Below are 14,696 nucleotides of genomic sequence, written 5' to 3' on the forward strand. Positions count from 1 at the left end.
ATAATTGTCAGATTTCAAGTGATGGGAGTTTCTATCACCTTCTCTGAAAGACTATCCCACAGACCTCCTGGCCATCACTCCTTCAGAAAGATCCATGCTGATGGCCTCTGACACCTCTTTATGCTCAGGGTTTATCAACAGGGAAATTATTTCTGATGCTCAGCCTAAATGTTCATTTTCTCAGTTTTATGTAATTAATCAAATGTATAACCTTTTGGATCACTCTAAAAATTCTCTTCCCTCCTGCTGGGACGATTTGAGGACTGGCACTGGACCTAAGGTAAATTGAGTTTGAGACCCCTAGCATAGATCAAGCTATTTGAGAATTTTAAAATGTATCTCTATGTGAAAATGAAGTAAAAATCATGAGACCCATGAAACAAATTTCAAGTGCTAATATTTTTTTTAATTTGCAATTATGTGAAAGTAAGCTGGAGATATGGAATATTCAGAATTTTTTTCTCTCCTATTCTACGTCACACACACAAAATGTAAAGCAAATGCTGTCTCAAATAATAAATTAAAGAGGTGGTCAAATTAAAGTTTATAAATTAAACTCCCAATGCAAATGCAACCATGGAGTCACTATAGTGGCTTTATGATTTTTTTTAAAAATTCCACAATATGCTAGCTGACCCTTGCTCTCCCCCAAAACATCCTCTACAAAAATATATAGAAAAATTCAAATCAGTGGTATAAAAACACTACAATCTCCAAACTCTTTTATCTAAAATATGATTTTGTTTCCCCACATGAATCCGTTTCCCATTTGTTTCCCCAGTTATTCATTCCCCCATTTATCTGGCATTCGAGAGGTCCCAGAAATATCGGGGATTAATGGAGCTGAGATTTTGCCTTTTAAAGAAGTAAAAATTATGTGAGGAGGCTGAATTTGGAGTTCTCTTTAAAACTATACTCTCTGCTATTAAGAGTCAATATTAATTTCCCTTGGGGTTGGGTAACAGGATAAAATATTTTTTCCTTAAAGTATAGGTATAAATGCATTTGTTTTTTTTTTAATTAAAAAGTGAGCAATTTACCTTTTTTTCTAATTTAGCCTTTGTACAAGACAAGCAAACATCTGTTAAAAGGCAATGGAAAAAGTTAATTTATTTCATTCTTTTCACCGCATTTCCCTACTCAGAAAATGACTCTCCTAAATCAAATCAAGGGATGGTAGAAAATAATTCCTTGGATGTACTGTAAAGAATGTTTGAAGATGTTGGGGCAACAATACATTCTAAAGAGAAAACATCTGTTTGTGGACAAATTTTACTTTAATCCAAAGCCACTGAAGTCAATACAATGATTCCATTGTCCAGCTATACCAAAAAGAGGACAGAAGACACTTCATATGGTTTTAATCAGGCTACAACTTTATTATTATGTCTGGCATGACCCAGCAGCTCAAAGTATACAGTGCAGATAACTCCATGTTCATTCAATATCTACCTGGGGGGCTTTCACCAGCCCCCCCCGCCCCCTTTTCCATCCAGGTACCCCAGCCAACCCATAGTTTGGACCTTACCAAGCTCTCCCCCCAAACAAATGACAGTTAAGGTGGGTTATAAGAAAAGAGGGTGACTCCCTGCTGTAGCAATCATAGGAGCCCAGAACTCCCCACCCCCATTCCACACCTAAACACCTCCTTTTAAAGTCCTTTACCAAGCCATTTATCTGGTCACTGTATCCCTTCCCTGTGGAGTACCTGCACTGGACTTCTACATCATGAGTTGCAACATCTTAGCCTAAATCACCATAACAAAGCCCCCTGAACCCACGGTGGGGAAGGCAAAAAACAAAACAAAACAAAACAAAAACCCACTCCACCTTGGCCAATCTGATGGTGAGGGAAAAATTCCTTCCCTAGGAGGGGGCAAACTAGTGTGAGGCCCACAGCAGGTCCTGAGTCCTGACCAATCCTAGTATTTTGCCACCTCCAAGGATGGGGAGGATAGGTGCTGCTCCGTCTGGTCCAGGAAAAAGGGGCTTGTTCTGCCGGGTTGGCCCCTTTCTAACTCCGCAGCCCTTCCAGTCCCTGGGGATGAGTCAGCATCACCACATTGACCCACTCTGCCTTTGGCAGCAGCTTCTGAGCCCCTCTTCCCCCCTCCAACCCATAAAGTACTATTCCCTCTCCTCCGGCAAGCTGGACAACACCCTCCCCACCTACTTAAAGGTGCAGTGTGGCCAATTGTATGTCATGGGCTTTCAATCAAGTTGTTTAAACACAGATTTGATAATCTGATGAACTCTTATTACATAATTGTAATTAATAATCTCAAAAAACCCTCTTTCTGCTGGTTAGGGCTTACGTTTTCAATGCAAATAATTTTCCACAAAAAAGTGTTGGACAAAATTCCAGTCTGAAATTCAGGGTGAGCACCCCACACATATCTCACAAAGAGTACAACTGTCTTTGGGCACATTGAACCAGTCGTGGCTTTTTCAAAGTATACAGTGAAGTATTGCTTCCCTTTCATAATCTAGTCCTTCGTTTGCTAGTGTAATTCAGCTGAGATAGACCAGCAACCTGAAAAAGCTAGAGGACTGTGTATACTGTCCCCAGAAAAACTGGTTGGTATCAGTGTTAGCTATTGTATGGTATCAGGTTGTACAAGATACTGTATATGTTATTATGTGCGCTCATTTTAGAAGGACAGGATCCTGGTTTAAAACGTTAAACCTGTAATTTAACAACAACAATTACAACACAATTTCAGGATAAGAAATAGTGTTAAAGAATCTGGCCCCATTAGAACTTTATGTGCTTAAATGCTGTCATGAACTGGTATAATTGTGTAGAGGACAGACAAGGGTTGAAATATTGGCTCCACTGAAGTTAACGGGAGTTTTGTAATGAACTTCAGTGAGCCCGGGTTTCCACCAGCCTCAGGGGAAGGGAAAGAATCTGCGTTTTTTGCTTGTTTTAAGAGTAACTCAATGATTTTCACTCTGTAAGGCAAAAGATCCCCTGCACAATGGTAGAATGGTAGAACCAAAGCCATCTACGAAATATTTTAAGTTCTTCATTATTGCTCTCAGAATAAGTGAGATCCCCTTTCCTCTGGCACAAATGTAATGAAAGGAATCAATACATTCAGAAACTTCTGAAAGGAGTGTAGGCTTCTATTTTTCTGGGGAAAAAACAGAGCAAGTTTGGGATGCCACTGAACAAAATATGGATGCATGCAACAAAACAAGGCTTCAGTCCAGCAAAGTACTCAAGCACATACTTAACTTTGAAGATGTGAGTAGTCCCATTGATTTAAATGTTAAGCACCTGTGTAAATGCTTTGCTGGATTGAGGCTCAATAGAATGAGTGCCTAGAAAATCTTAATATATACTTGGTGGGAACTTACATTTTCTCTCATCAAAATGTAGACATCTAATTTACTGAACAGAGTGTACACAACTACCAAAGAGCCCTAAATATGAGCTTGAGTGTATGGAGCATTACATCAGAAAGGTGTTTAAGAAAAACTAATTCAAGGAGCTGTGCATATGCTTCACTTTCTTCTTCTTCCACTGAAGGCCTCATATTTAGAAAGCTTTGTAAAAAAAACACTGCATGGTTTCTTGTAGACATATCAAAGAATTAAATAATGGAAATGTTTCATTCATGGTAGGTATATTAAGTGGTGGGGCAAAAATGTATGCACAGCTATAAAAGTAGATATATCTAAAATACTACCCTGTAAAGCTCTCTGGCAAAGGAAGCCGGAAGAAAGAATAACTCAGAATGCATCACATGAACCCTGACCAGTCAATGAGCACAAGCTGAAAGTTGATGAAATCTGACACTGCACCAAAATTGATTTTTTATTTAGAACAAACCCAGAGCTTTTTCCAAAGAGGTATGAAAAAGATAACAACTGACTCCTTTGCAGAGTGGATCTAAAGTTCCTGCTCAATGAGTTGTTTTGAGTAGCACACAGCTGCTGTCTTGATATTAAGAGTGTATATAGGGAATTCTGTTAAATTCACACTTCAATCCTTCTTCTAGGAAGAAAATCTCAATGGACTTCTATTTGTCCTATCACACTCCAGAATCTTTCACTGAAAATCAACCCCTTTTTCTTGGACAGGGAAGTGAAGAGTGATTTAACAAGTATTTGTAAAAACAGAAACAAAAAACCAAACAACAACAATGAAACAAAACACACACACCAAGGTAACTGTCTGAATACTCTCATGTTTCTTTCTGCAAGATAAAGTCCCCATTAACCTGCCTATTCAAGGGAGGAAAAAGTCAGTCTTCTGATGTACGTGCAGCACTAGTATTGATGTTAATGGAGGTGACCCACACATTCAAGGGCAAAATCTACTGCTCCTCCCTTTTAAAAAAAATATATATATATATCCATGTACTACCTTATAAATTTTATACATAAATCAAAATACATTCTACAGAGGCGCCAAGTTTGTTCCTATTTAAAGAAAAGAGTCACTCTCTAACATTTCCTTGGCTTAATTAGAATGTTATTTTGGAAATGGAAAGCTGCAAAAAAGAAATGTGGTTTTTTTTTCATTAAACTTACTTATCCATACCATTAATCATTCTGAAGATCATTAAATTCTTAAACAAAACACAGGATACATTTAAAATATGCCACTCTCATTTTCACTTTAACCCAATAAAATTTTCAGAGATTTCTTAAATAATCAGCTTTTGAATTAACCATCCATAAAGAAAGGTCTTTAGCTTATTTTTGGCTGTGTCAACCTTATTTAACTTAAGCGGCACAAATCAAGGTATGATTAGCTGCTGAAAGTATAATTATTCACAGTAAAAATATATCTTGCTGTTGTGTATTGCATACTATGACTTCTGTAATGACAGCTGAAGAGGCAAACTCCATAGAGACAGTTCTGTTTTTTTTTTTAACTTAATGTACTTTTGGTAATTGAAAAACATTGCATGGGGGATTGCTCATGGATTGTTAGACTGAGGTTTTCATCTAAAGCTCCATCAGTCAAATCCAGTCCAGATGTGCAGTGAGAAAGAGTTATTACCGTTCGAAGGCTTTATAATGGACTATACAAAATGAGTTAATCTAGATACGAGCACACAAGTGTTCCTATCGGAAGTGCCCATCATCCCAGTCAATAATGGAATGAGTGGATATGGAGACTAAACTACTGTTTACAGAGTGCTTTACAAACACACAAAAATTTAACACAGAAGTGGATGAAACTGGGTACAACACCAGTCATTGCAAAGAGATGCAACTGCTTACATCAACTTTAATTGTGGTCTTCTGGTGTTAACTATCTCCACTGACTATGACAATTTACACCAGCAGAGGTCTCTGGTCTCCGGAGCTGACAATCTAATTTAGACAAATAAAATAAAATGGAGAACAATACAAACAGTTCAGCACTGAGGCACATTGGTTTGTAGCAATTACCTGTTACAATGGACACGTAGAAGACTTCACTTTCCATGGTCATCATCCTGGCACATTTGACCAGCATTAAATTGACATTTTTATTTTAAAAGAAAAGAATCACTGAAGAAAAAAAAAACCCTATAAATAAATTCATAAAATACTTGCCTGAAACCCGAGGAGTTTTTCACTGGGCTTAATATGTCTCTGAAATTCACATTCTACAGGTTGTATCACTTTGATTCCATCTTCATAAAACACATAGAACATGTTCCCAATTCCCAGACCTTAGGAACAAAAACACATTCAAATGAACAAAATTAGAGCCTAAAAAACACACAACCAACTCCTCCTTTTGAATGCAAGCCCTCACCATATCACTGGCATGAGATCAATTTATTAATGTGCATGATGTTAATAAAGCTAATCCTATGGGATCTTTTATTGTTTAGCTAAAACAAAAAAATGACATTATTCAGGATTTCACATTGTTTTTTCCCACATGAGTAAGCCAGTGGGCTTCATGAACACAGACTTGGAAATGTATACCACATTGAGAGCTTCATTAAGGAAAATGATCATGTAATTTTTTTTTTTACATTTGGATCAAATGAAAATAAATTCCACATATTTTTCACTTTTCCTTTTCTGAGGGATGAGTTCAAATAATTTCTATAAAACCTTAACAGAACCATCCTGATTTTTAGTCATTCATTATTATATATCACATTTCTTTCAGTACTGTAAATAACATATTCTTTATAATATTTTATTGGAAAGTCACGGTGGAAGAAGAAGGGGCCTACTGTAATGCTAATTTGAACAAACACAAATGTTTAGCCACTGTACAATCACAGAAATGTAGGTCTGGACGGGACCGTGAGAAGTCATCTAGTCCAGCACCCTGTGCTGAGACAGGACAAAGTATACCAAGACCATTCCATAGATGTTTGTCTAACTTGCTCTTAAAAATCTCCAGTATCAGAGATTCAACAACATGCCTTGGAAGTTTACTCCAGTGCTTAACTATCCTTACAGTTAGACAGTTTTTCCTAGCATCTAACCTAAATCTCCCCTGATGCAGACTAACAGTATTACTTGTTGTTCTACCTTTAGTGAACATGGAGAATAACTGATCGCTATCCTCTTTAATAACAGTCTTCTAATACGTTTATATGTCCCTCCCCCCGTCTTCTTTTCTCAAGGTTAGTGTGCCCAGTTTTATCTTTCCTCCAAAGTCATGTTTTCTAAACCCCCTTTTTTTTCCCCCTTAATTTTTCTCTGAACTCTGCACTCTCTAATTTCTCTACATCTTTCCTAAAGTGTGGCACTTAGAACTGGACACAGTACTCCAGTTGAGGCTTCACCAGTGCTAAGTTGAACCCCTGTGTCTTACATACAACACTCCTCCCCCACAAATTATATTAGCCTTTTTCACAATTGCATCACACTGTTGGCTCATATTCAATTTGTGATCGACTATGACCCCAGATCCTTTTCGGTAGTACTATTACCTAGCCAGTAATTCCCTGTTCTCTAGTTGTGCATTTGATTTTTCTTTCCTAAGTATAATACTTATCTTCATTTAACTTCATTTTGTTGATTTCAGACCAATATTCTAATTTGTCAAGGTAATTTTGAATTCTATTCCTGTCCTCCAAAATGCTTGCAACCACTCCCAACTTCTTTTCATCCCACAAATTTTGTAAGCAAACTCTCCACTCCTTTATCTAAGTCATTAATGAAAATATTGACTTGTACTGGACGCTGGACACACCCATGTGGATTAGATACTTTATCCCAGTTTGACAGTGAACCATGATAAATACTCTTTAAGTACAGCCTTTCAATCAGTTGCGCACCCACCTTTTAGTAATTTCATGTAGACCACCTTTCCCTAGTTTGTTTATGAAAATGTTATGCGAGCCATGTGAAAAGCCTTACTAAAATCAAGATACCTCATGTCTACTGCTCCCCCCTCTCCACTAGGACAGTAACCCTGTCAAGAAATAGAAAACCAATTACGTGGTCTGGCATGATTTGGACTTGACAAATTCATGTTGGCTATTCCTAATAACCCTATGTAACCACCCTCTAGGAGGTTACAAAATGATTGCTTAATAATCTGTTCCACTATCTTTTCAGGTATCAAAATTAGGCTGATTGTTCTATAATTCCGTAGGTCCTCTTTGTTCCCCTTTTTAAACATAGATACTATGCCTGCCTTTCTCCAGTTGTCTGGGACCTCACCACATAATTGCTTCAAGGCCCAGATGAATCCATGCTGACGAATAACTACAACTGTGAGAGCCTATATTAACTGGACTGTCAATACTCAACTCCATCAAGGCACATCAATAAGTAAATATAGGACTTAAAGGAAAGGTAAGGATGGTGGGAGTGCTGCAACAGTGTAGAAAGGGAGAAAAGGCATACTTCCTCCTGGCTTTGCCTTTATTGGATGTCTGCTGTCACCTTCCTGCCAGCCGCAATAATTGCTAAAGGCACAGGGACTGACCTGACAATAACAGAACTGCCATTGGCCTGTGAGTGTTTGGTTACAGTCCCTGATCCACAAATAGGAGTCCTGGGGGCATACAAGAGTCTGGGACATGTTTACTCTGTTCTCATCAGTCCACACACTGGTACATCATTTTTTAATTATTAATAACTATTGTTACAGAAGCAATAAAAATGTGATAGGTACTCTCTAATCACAGAAGATGACAGAGGATCAGGCTTGAAAAGTTTACACTCAGCTTATACTCAGCAGACAAAAAAGGGCCAATAACGTACTCAGTTCTATATAAGACAAGAAATGAGAGAACCCTTTGCTAAAGTTGCAAAATAAGCTTGGAGGGTGATACATGTTGGATTCTCAGTCCCCAACAACTGAATCAAGAACCCTAGTATGTGACTCTCAGTGTTGTCTTGGAAAACTCACTTGAACTCTCTGGGCCAGATTCCCACCTGGTGTACCTTGGCTTAGCTCCACTGAGGTCACTGGATTGGCAGGTTTATATCGGGACCCGTAAAATAGGGATGTTGAAAGAACCTAGTTAATATTTGTAAAGCACTTTGGCAGCATAAAGAATATGTGCTAAGTTTTATTTGTAATTAGGCCATTTCCAAGTCAAATGTTATATTTTGAACTTTGATTTCTATGGAACAGAAAATTCAGTCACAAAAAGTGTATTTGTGTACCACGCATCAACATCTACCATGGCAAAAGAGCACTGTAGCACAGAGCAAAATCTGTGGGAAACTCAGCTACCATGAATCTTTCATTGGAAGTAATTGAAAAAAAAAAAAAAACCCTTACATTTATGGAAATATCTGAAAGTTTCCCTATAACTTTAATTGAATATACAGCTAGTCAGAGTTAAAAATAAAGGGTCTTATTAACACTTCGGTTTCAACATTTTTGCTTGTGCCTAGATATTGCTATGGTAAGTCATATTAAAGCACAGACTCAGATCCTGCAAAATACCTATCATTGGAAGTAAACCTTAGAAGGCAACAGTGTTCTAAACTGCACAAACACCTGATACTGCTTATGCCATAAAATGTATCCCTTAGAGAAGTTTCCAAAAGGTCATGAAATTTTCCCCCAGAGTCACAACATTATATCAAGAAGAAACTGCTTTGTCTTATGGACTAATTAACCAATCAGAATTCTCTATTATTCTGCGAGCTGCACAAGATGACACTCTTGACAAATGATTCACAGCATGCAGTCAAAATTCTAACTACAGATAGGCTGAATGGATGAAAGATTTATAACAACAACAGGACAAGCTAAGGGCAAAGCAACAGCCTGGATTTTCAATTCTGACTCTGAGTTTCCTTGTTCCTATACCCTTAACATTACACAGATGTAGGTTAAATACAAACAATAAAAAAGTTGTTGTAAATAATCAATTTGCCCCAAAATAAGCATGTTTATATAAAGGCATTAACATGCCATGATATTTTACAAAAAAACCCCTGCAAATGAAAAGATAATTACTAGAACTACTGACTGCTAACGAGAAATGTAATAGGCACAAAAGAAAAAATATCATAGTATAGAAAAAATAATGTGTTAGTACCTTCCTCTCGCCACAATATGTTTGCAACTGCAGCATGTAAGAGAGAAAGAACAGAAGAGACAAATGAACAAGAAAAAAACCCCATGAAATGGTATATCAGTCCCTGAAATAATTATGACGCTACATTTTCTGGTTCATAAACTAAAGAACTTGTATTTACAAAATACAGTGAATTTACCAAAAGTTTCATATCAAACTATTGTACTTCAAAATGGGAAAAGCAATGACTTATCCATGCTTGTTGTTGATGTTTTTTGCAATTAACATTTCTAGCCTTTTATTAATAATGAGTATGTTCAATATTCCATTACTAACATATCTCAAGTTTATGTTCATAGAAATATAGATAAGACTATAGCTGAAGATAATTTTCATCTACTGTTTTAGTGCAAGTAATGAATTTTGAAGAATTATTCATTTTAGAAAAAAGTGATGAGAGACGTACACACTTAAGAACATATTTATAAGAGGCACTTAAAAATCATTGTTACTTCTATCCTGCTGTAACATGAGTCCTGATCCTTCAAAGTTAATGGTATGTTTGCCATTGACTTCAAAAAGAGCAGAAAGGGACAATAACTTTGTGGGGCAAACACACATGAATTGTGAGTTGTTACATTTACATGACATCATGAGCCATATCTGAAATTCTTGCCTGAAGTGTTTGGATTTTTGACATGTGGGATGGAGAAAAATGAATTATACAAATTCTGCTACTCCTTCCATCTATATATATTATATATAGCACCTAAATATAACTACCCGCTAAATATTTCTAAATATTTAAAGCACAGCCTGAAGTGGAAGAAACTAATCAAACAAACACACGAATGCCTTGAAAAATAACTGTCCTCACAGATACATACATATTTCAAGGAAAAGGAACAAAGAGAGAGAAAAAAAGTTTTTGTAAGCCCCTGGAGAACACCATTAGACTTTTTTCTAAGTTAATGATTCAGAGGCTTTGGAAAACATGGCAGTTGGGTTTTTCTTATTATCTTATTGCCTCCTCATTGTATTTCACACAGTCTCTCTTAGTAGTATTGACTTGCTATATGACCTTAGCCATACTACTTAAAGTCACTGTCTTTCAATTTCCCTATCTGCACTAGAGGAGGAGAACGTTTATGAACATTCAGCACTTTCAGATCTATGGATGAAGTTTTCTATATAAGTGTAAATTATTAGTAGCAATAGTGAAATGTAGCATTATTGAATTTTGGAATCAAAGCTTCACTCTTCTACATGAGAGCATACATTATTAACATATTACTATATTAATGTTTATTAGCTTTATAACTGTTTAATTTTTGTGCCTTTGTTAATTGCCCCTTGGGCGTATAGTAACTTCAAACTCCCAACACTGTATTGTCTTCATTGTGACCCATTAATGTATTATACACTACAAACGGCTAATACTGATTGTGGTCCTGATTCTGCCACCCTTTATTCACATTATGACATTTCTACATAAGGGGGCACATCCTCCCTCAGTTGGTGTAAATTGTAACAGACCCATTGAAATCAAAATTGAGACACTGCAAATTAAAATCTGTTTGTATATTCTCTCAATTTATTTTTTATACTTGCTCTTTTGAAGTCAAGTTGGCTTCCTATTTCAAAAAGAGATTAACTTCAGTGGAGTTATGACAGTTTACACCAGCTCAGGGTCAGTCTCACTGAAAGCAGCAGGATACCTGGGGACAATCTGCAGAGTAAATTACTACTCAGCAACAGTGAGGGCAGAACTGGGCTCTATGTTAACAGTACAAAATATGCTGGGCTTGCAGTGTGATATTACATTGGCAATCACAAACACAGTACTTAATATGCCTCTGTTAGTGTAAGGTACAATATTTTTTACTTGGCTACTCATGTGTAAGCAATTTGGCTGTTTTGCTAAATGATATTTCTTTTGTCCTTGTGTAAAAGCGTTTAACAGTTTGAGGCAGATCTAGTCCTCTTGCTGTAAGCTGCATTCATGTAGGGATGGAAGATTAGCTTGGTGTCTTATTGACTGATTCTCTTTGTGAAGTAAGAAACCAACTTGACATAAAGAGGGCAAATATATTGTGGCAGAGCTCCAACCTTGTTCCCGTGGGTCCCGCGCTTCCAGGGGGTTTATGCTAGCTTCAGAGGCTCACTGCAACCCTCCACATAGCCCTTCTCTCCCAAGGGCCAGGGATACAGTCTACGGAGTCCTTTTCATCATAAGCCAGCAATGGAGGTTGGTGAGAGAATTCCCAAAGTCTCTGTTGCTCCTACGGACTTATGCCAAAACAGTTTAGCCTCCTGTCCTGACAGGGGCCTGTTTTCCCCTCCCAGGAGGTGTTTCTGTAGTGGAGGGTTGGGGGGAACCCAGGCCTGCCCTCTACTCCGGGTTCCGGCCCAGGGACCCTAATGGTAGCAGCTGTTGGCAGCCAACCTTTTACTGCCAGAGTTGCTACATTTTCCTGGGCCACTTCCCCACAGCTCTAATGCTTCTCCCTTACCTATGACTTGGGGGTGTCTTCATTAACCAGCCCTTCAGCTGCACTTCCTCTCCTCTGGTTCCTCTCTGCCCGACTGGAGTGAGCCCTTTTATATTATCAGAGGGGCCTTAATTAGAGTCAGGTGGTCACATTACCTTAATGGAGTCACCTGACTCTTTGCAGGTTAATTGGAATTAGGTGTTCTCATTAGCCTGGAGCAGCCCCTGCTCTGGTCAGTCAGGGAACAGAAAACTGTTAATCCAGTGGCCAGTATATCTGCCTTCTGCTTAGGCTGGGGGGCCGGTGGGCCAGTCTCTATTCCACCTTAGTCCCGAGGCCTGCCGGGGATATCAGTTGGCAGCTCCTTCACCGGGCCGTGATCACGAGCATGTACTTGGCACGGTTCACCCCAATCCCGGACAACTGCCCCTTTTGCGGCGTGAGGGAAACCCTGGCGCACGTCTATCTGGAGTGCGCCAGGTTGCAGCCCCTATTCCGGCTCCTCACGAATATTTTGTTAAGTTTTTGGTTGCACTTTTCTCCTCACCTTCTTATCTATGCACTCCCTGTCCGTGGCCCCACTAAGTCGCGGGACCTCCTGGTCAACCTCCTCCTGGCCCTGGCTAAAGTGGCTTAGGCTGGGGGGGAGGAGGGCCTGGATCCCAATAAGGCTTAGGCTGGGGGGGGGAGGATCCTTTAGCAGTGGGCTAGCCTGCCCATATAGATATATATTAAAAAAATTGAGATGGTATAAAATATAGATTTTAAATTGTGTTACTCCAGACAATGGAGAGAAAAACGTTGAATTTGGATTTTTTTTTCTACTTAAAGAAAATTTTCAATGAGATAATCATAGTCCTGCTGCTACAGAGCCAAGCATTCCCTCTTCTGCACAGGAAGATGAGAGCTGGTGGTACCCATAAAGAGAAGGAAGTACAGCCAATAAAGCATTACCCTTCCCTTCAACTTCTTTGAAGCCCCTCTTTGCAAACAACCTGCAGTGGAGCCTCTTCACGTGCAGGGGACACCAGCCCGAAGAGGGAGGGGGTGCAAAACAAGAAAAAACACTCTATATGTCATGCACCCCCAGCAACTCAATCTTTCCAAGAAAAAAAGCAAACATGGTAGTTAACACCCCAGCATTTAACTACCCTTTGTACATCTGCAGGGGGGTAAGACATAAACAGGGATTCAGAGAGCAGCGTGGACGAGCAGGGTGTCCTTGCAGATGCACTAGGATAGTGTGGCTGGAGACTATTATGCACGGACATTCAGTATCTGCAGCATTTGTGGACTCAATTTGCCTATGTAATGCTATGCAGGGTCTCTCTGCAAGACTCAAAAGCTGTCTCCTTAGAGTAGTGGTTCTTAAACTTTATTTCAGCCTGCACCCGTTTGGTTCTCAAAATATGTTCCTGCACACCTGATCAAAATCAAAATATGTTCTCGCACCCCTTATCAAAAATTGTGGAAGTAGGTCAGTTCTTTAAACCTATTTGTATATTACAGTAATCGTTAAAAAATGTATAATGTTAATAAATACATAGGTTTGATAAAACAAAGTACTTGCACTTATGTGCCCGCGCTTAATTTGTGTTTTTGATGATTTACCTTCTAAAAAAATCTGGCATGTCTCGCACCCTCAGGGGGTGCGTGCGGTCCAGGTTAAGAACCACGGCCCTAGAGCAAATTGGAAGGATTTTTTTTTTAAATTAGTGTTCCTCTCCAAAGATTTTCTTAAGGAAGGGCAGCATGTGACCCAAATGTATTCAAGGCCTCCTGCACAGAGCTGTAACTCCTGCATTTGAACAATAAATTCTAGGAAAGGTGGATGTGGGGGAGAGAGATAAAAGAAAATTAAAACCATTCTCCCAATTATTTCAACTACATGTAAGGACATGGCATTAACAAATGCATGACATCTAAGACATTCAATACAGAATACAAATAATCTGGTTAATGCAAAATGACATATATGATATCTAGATTTGTTACACAAGACAAAAAATGAATGAAAAAAAAAACCTCAGCTTTAGAAAAACTGACTTACTAGCTTGAAAATACCACAAGATACCTGGTAAATTGTAGTGGGAAGAAGATTTAGCATTGCTTTTTGAAACTGCAGCTTGGATGTGAAATACAGATTTTATAGATTTTAAGAGTGGACCATTATCACCATCTAATCTAACCTCCTGGAGAGCACAAGCCAAAGACGCTGCCCCAATATTTTATGCATTAAGTCCACAACTTCTATTTGAACTATAACATATTTTTAAGGAAGATATCCAGTCCTGATTTAAAGATTTCAATAATGGAGGATCCATCACATCTGCACTACAGATGGGAGGCACTACAAGGAACATGCCCTTCAGATTCTATTTTAAATAAAAACTAATCACTCAGCCATACCCCAATACTCAACTCTTGCATTTTTCTTAGGCTCAAGATGGAAAAAATGCACAATTATTATAAGTAATCTCATAGATGACAATTCTTCCCATGTATTAAAATGGAGAGTTGCTATGTTCCAGTCATGTCTTTTTTGTGTCAAGAAATGCGGTATGTAATGCATTACAACTACTGATTAAACAGTTACGTATATACAATATACAATTATTAAATAGTAATACTGGTCAAGATCCAAATCTTTTCCCCTTGAACAAGAAGTGTTCTTAACATAATCAGAAACCTCCACAAATAGGCCAGAGAAGCTCTGAATGGCTAGGAAAACACACATACTCAG

The 14,696-nt window shown here is 38.4% G+C and overlaps 1 protein-coding gene across 9 annotated transcripts in view; it reads right to left on the reverse strand.

Moving 5' to 3' along the window:
• The window catches only part of FSTL5 (follistatin like 5), a 561,575-nt gene that overhangs the window by 48,154 nt on the left and 498,725 nt on the right, over window positions 1–14,696 (reverse strand). For 7 of the 9 annotated variants that reach the window (XM_073341502.1, XM_073341509.1, XM_073341503.1 and 4 more), the window contains 2 exons: window positions 9,483–9,509; window positions 5,560–5,678 (listed from right to left, as the gene is read on the reverse strand). In XM_073341502.1, the coding sequence (XP_073197603.1) occupies window positions 5,560–5,678; window positions 9,483–9,509 (146 nt within the window). The remainder of the gene's footprint in view (window positions 1–5,559; window positions 5,679–9,482; window positions 9,510–14,696) is intronic. The other 2 variants (XM_073341505.1, XM_073341508.1) reach the window with 1 other exon arrangement.

The sequence above is a fragment of the Lepidochelys kempii genome, chromosome 4, assembly GCF_965140265.1.
Source record: "Lepidochelys kempii isolate rLepKem1 chromosome 4, rLepKem1.hap2, whole genome shotgun sequence".
NCBI lineage: Eukaryota > Metazoa > Chordata > Testudines > Cheloniidae > Lepidochelys > Lepidochelys kempii.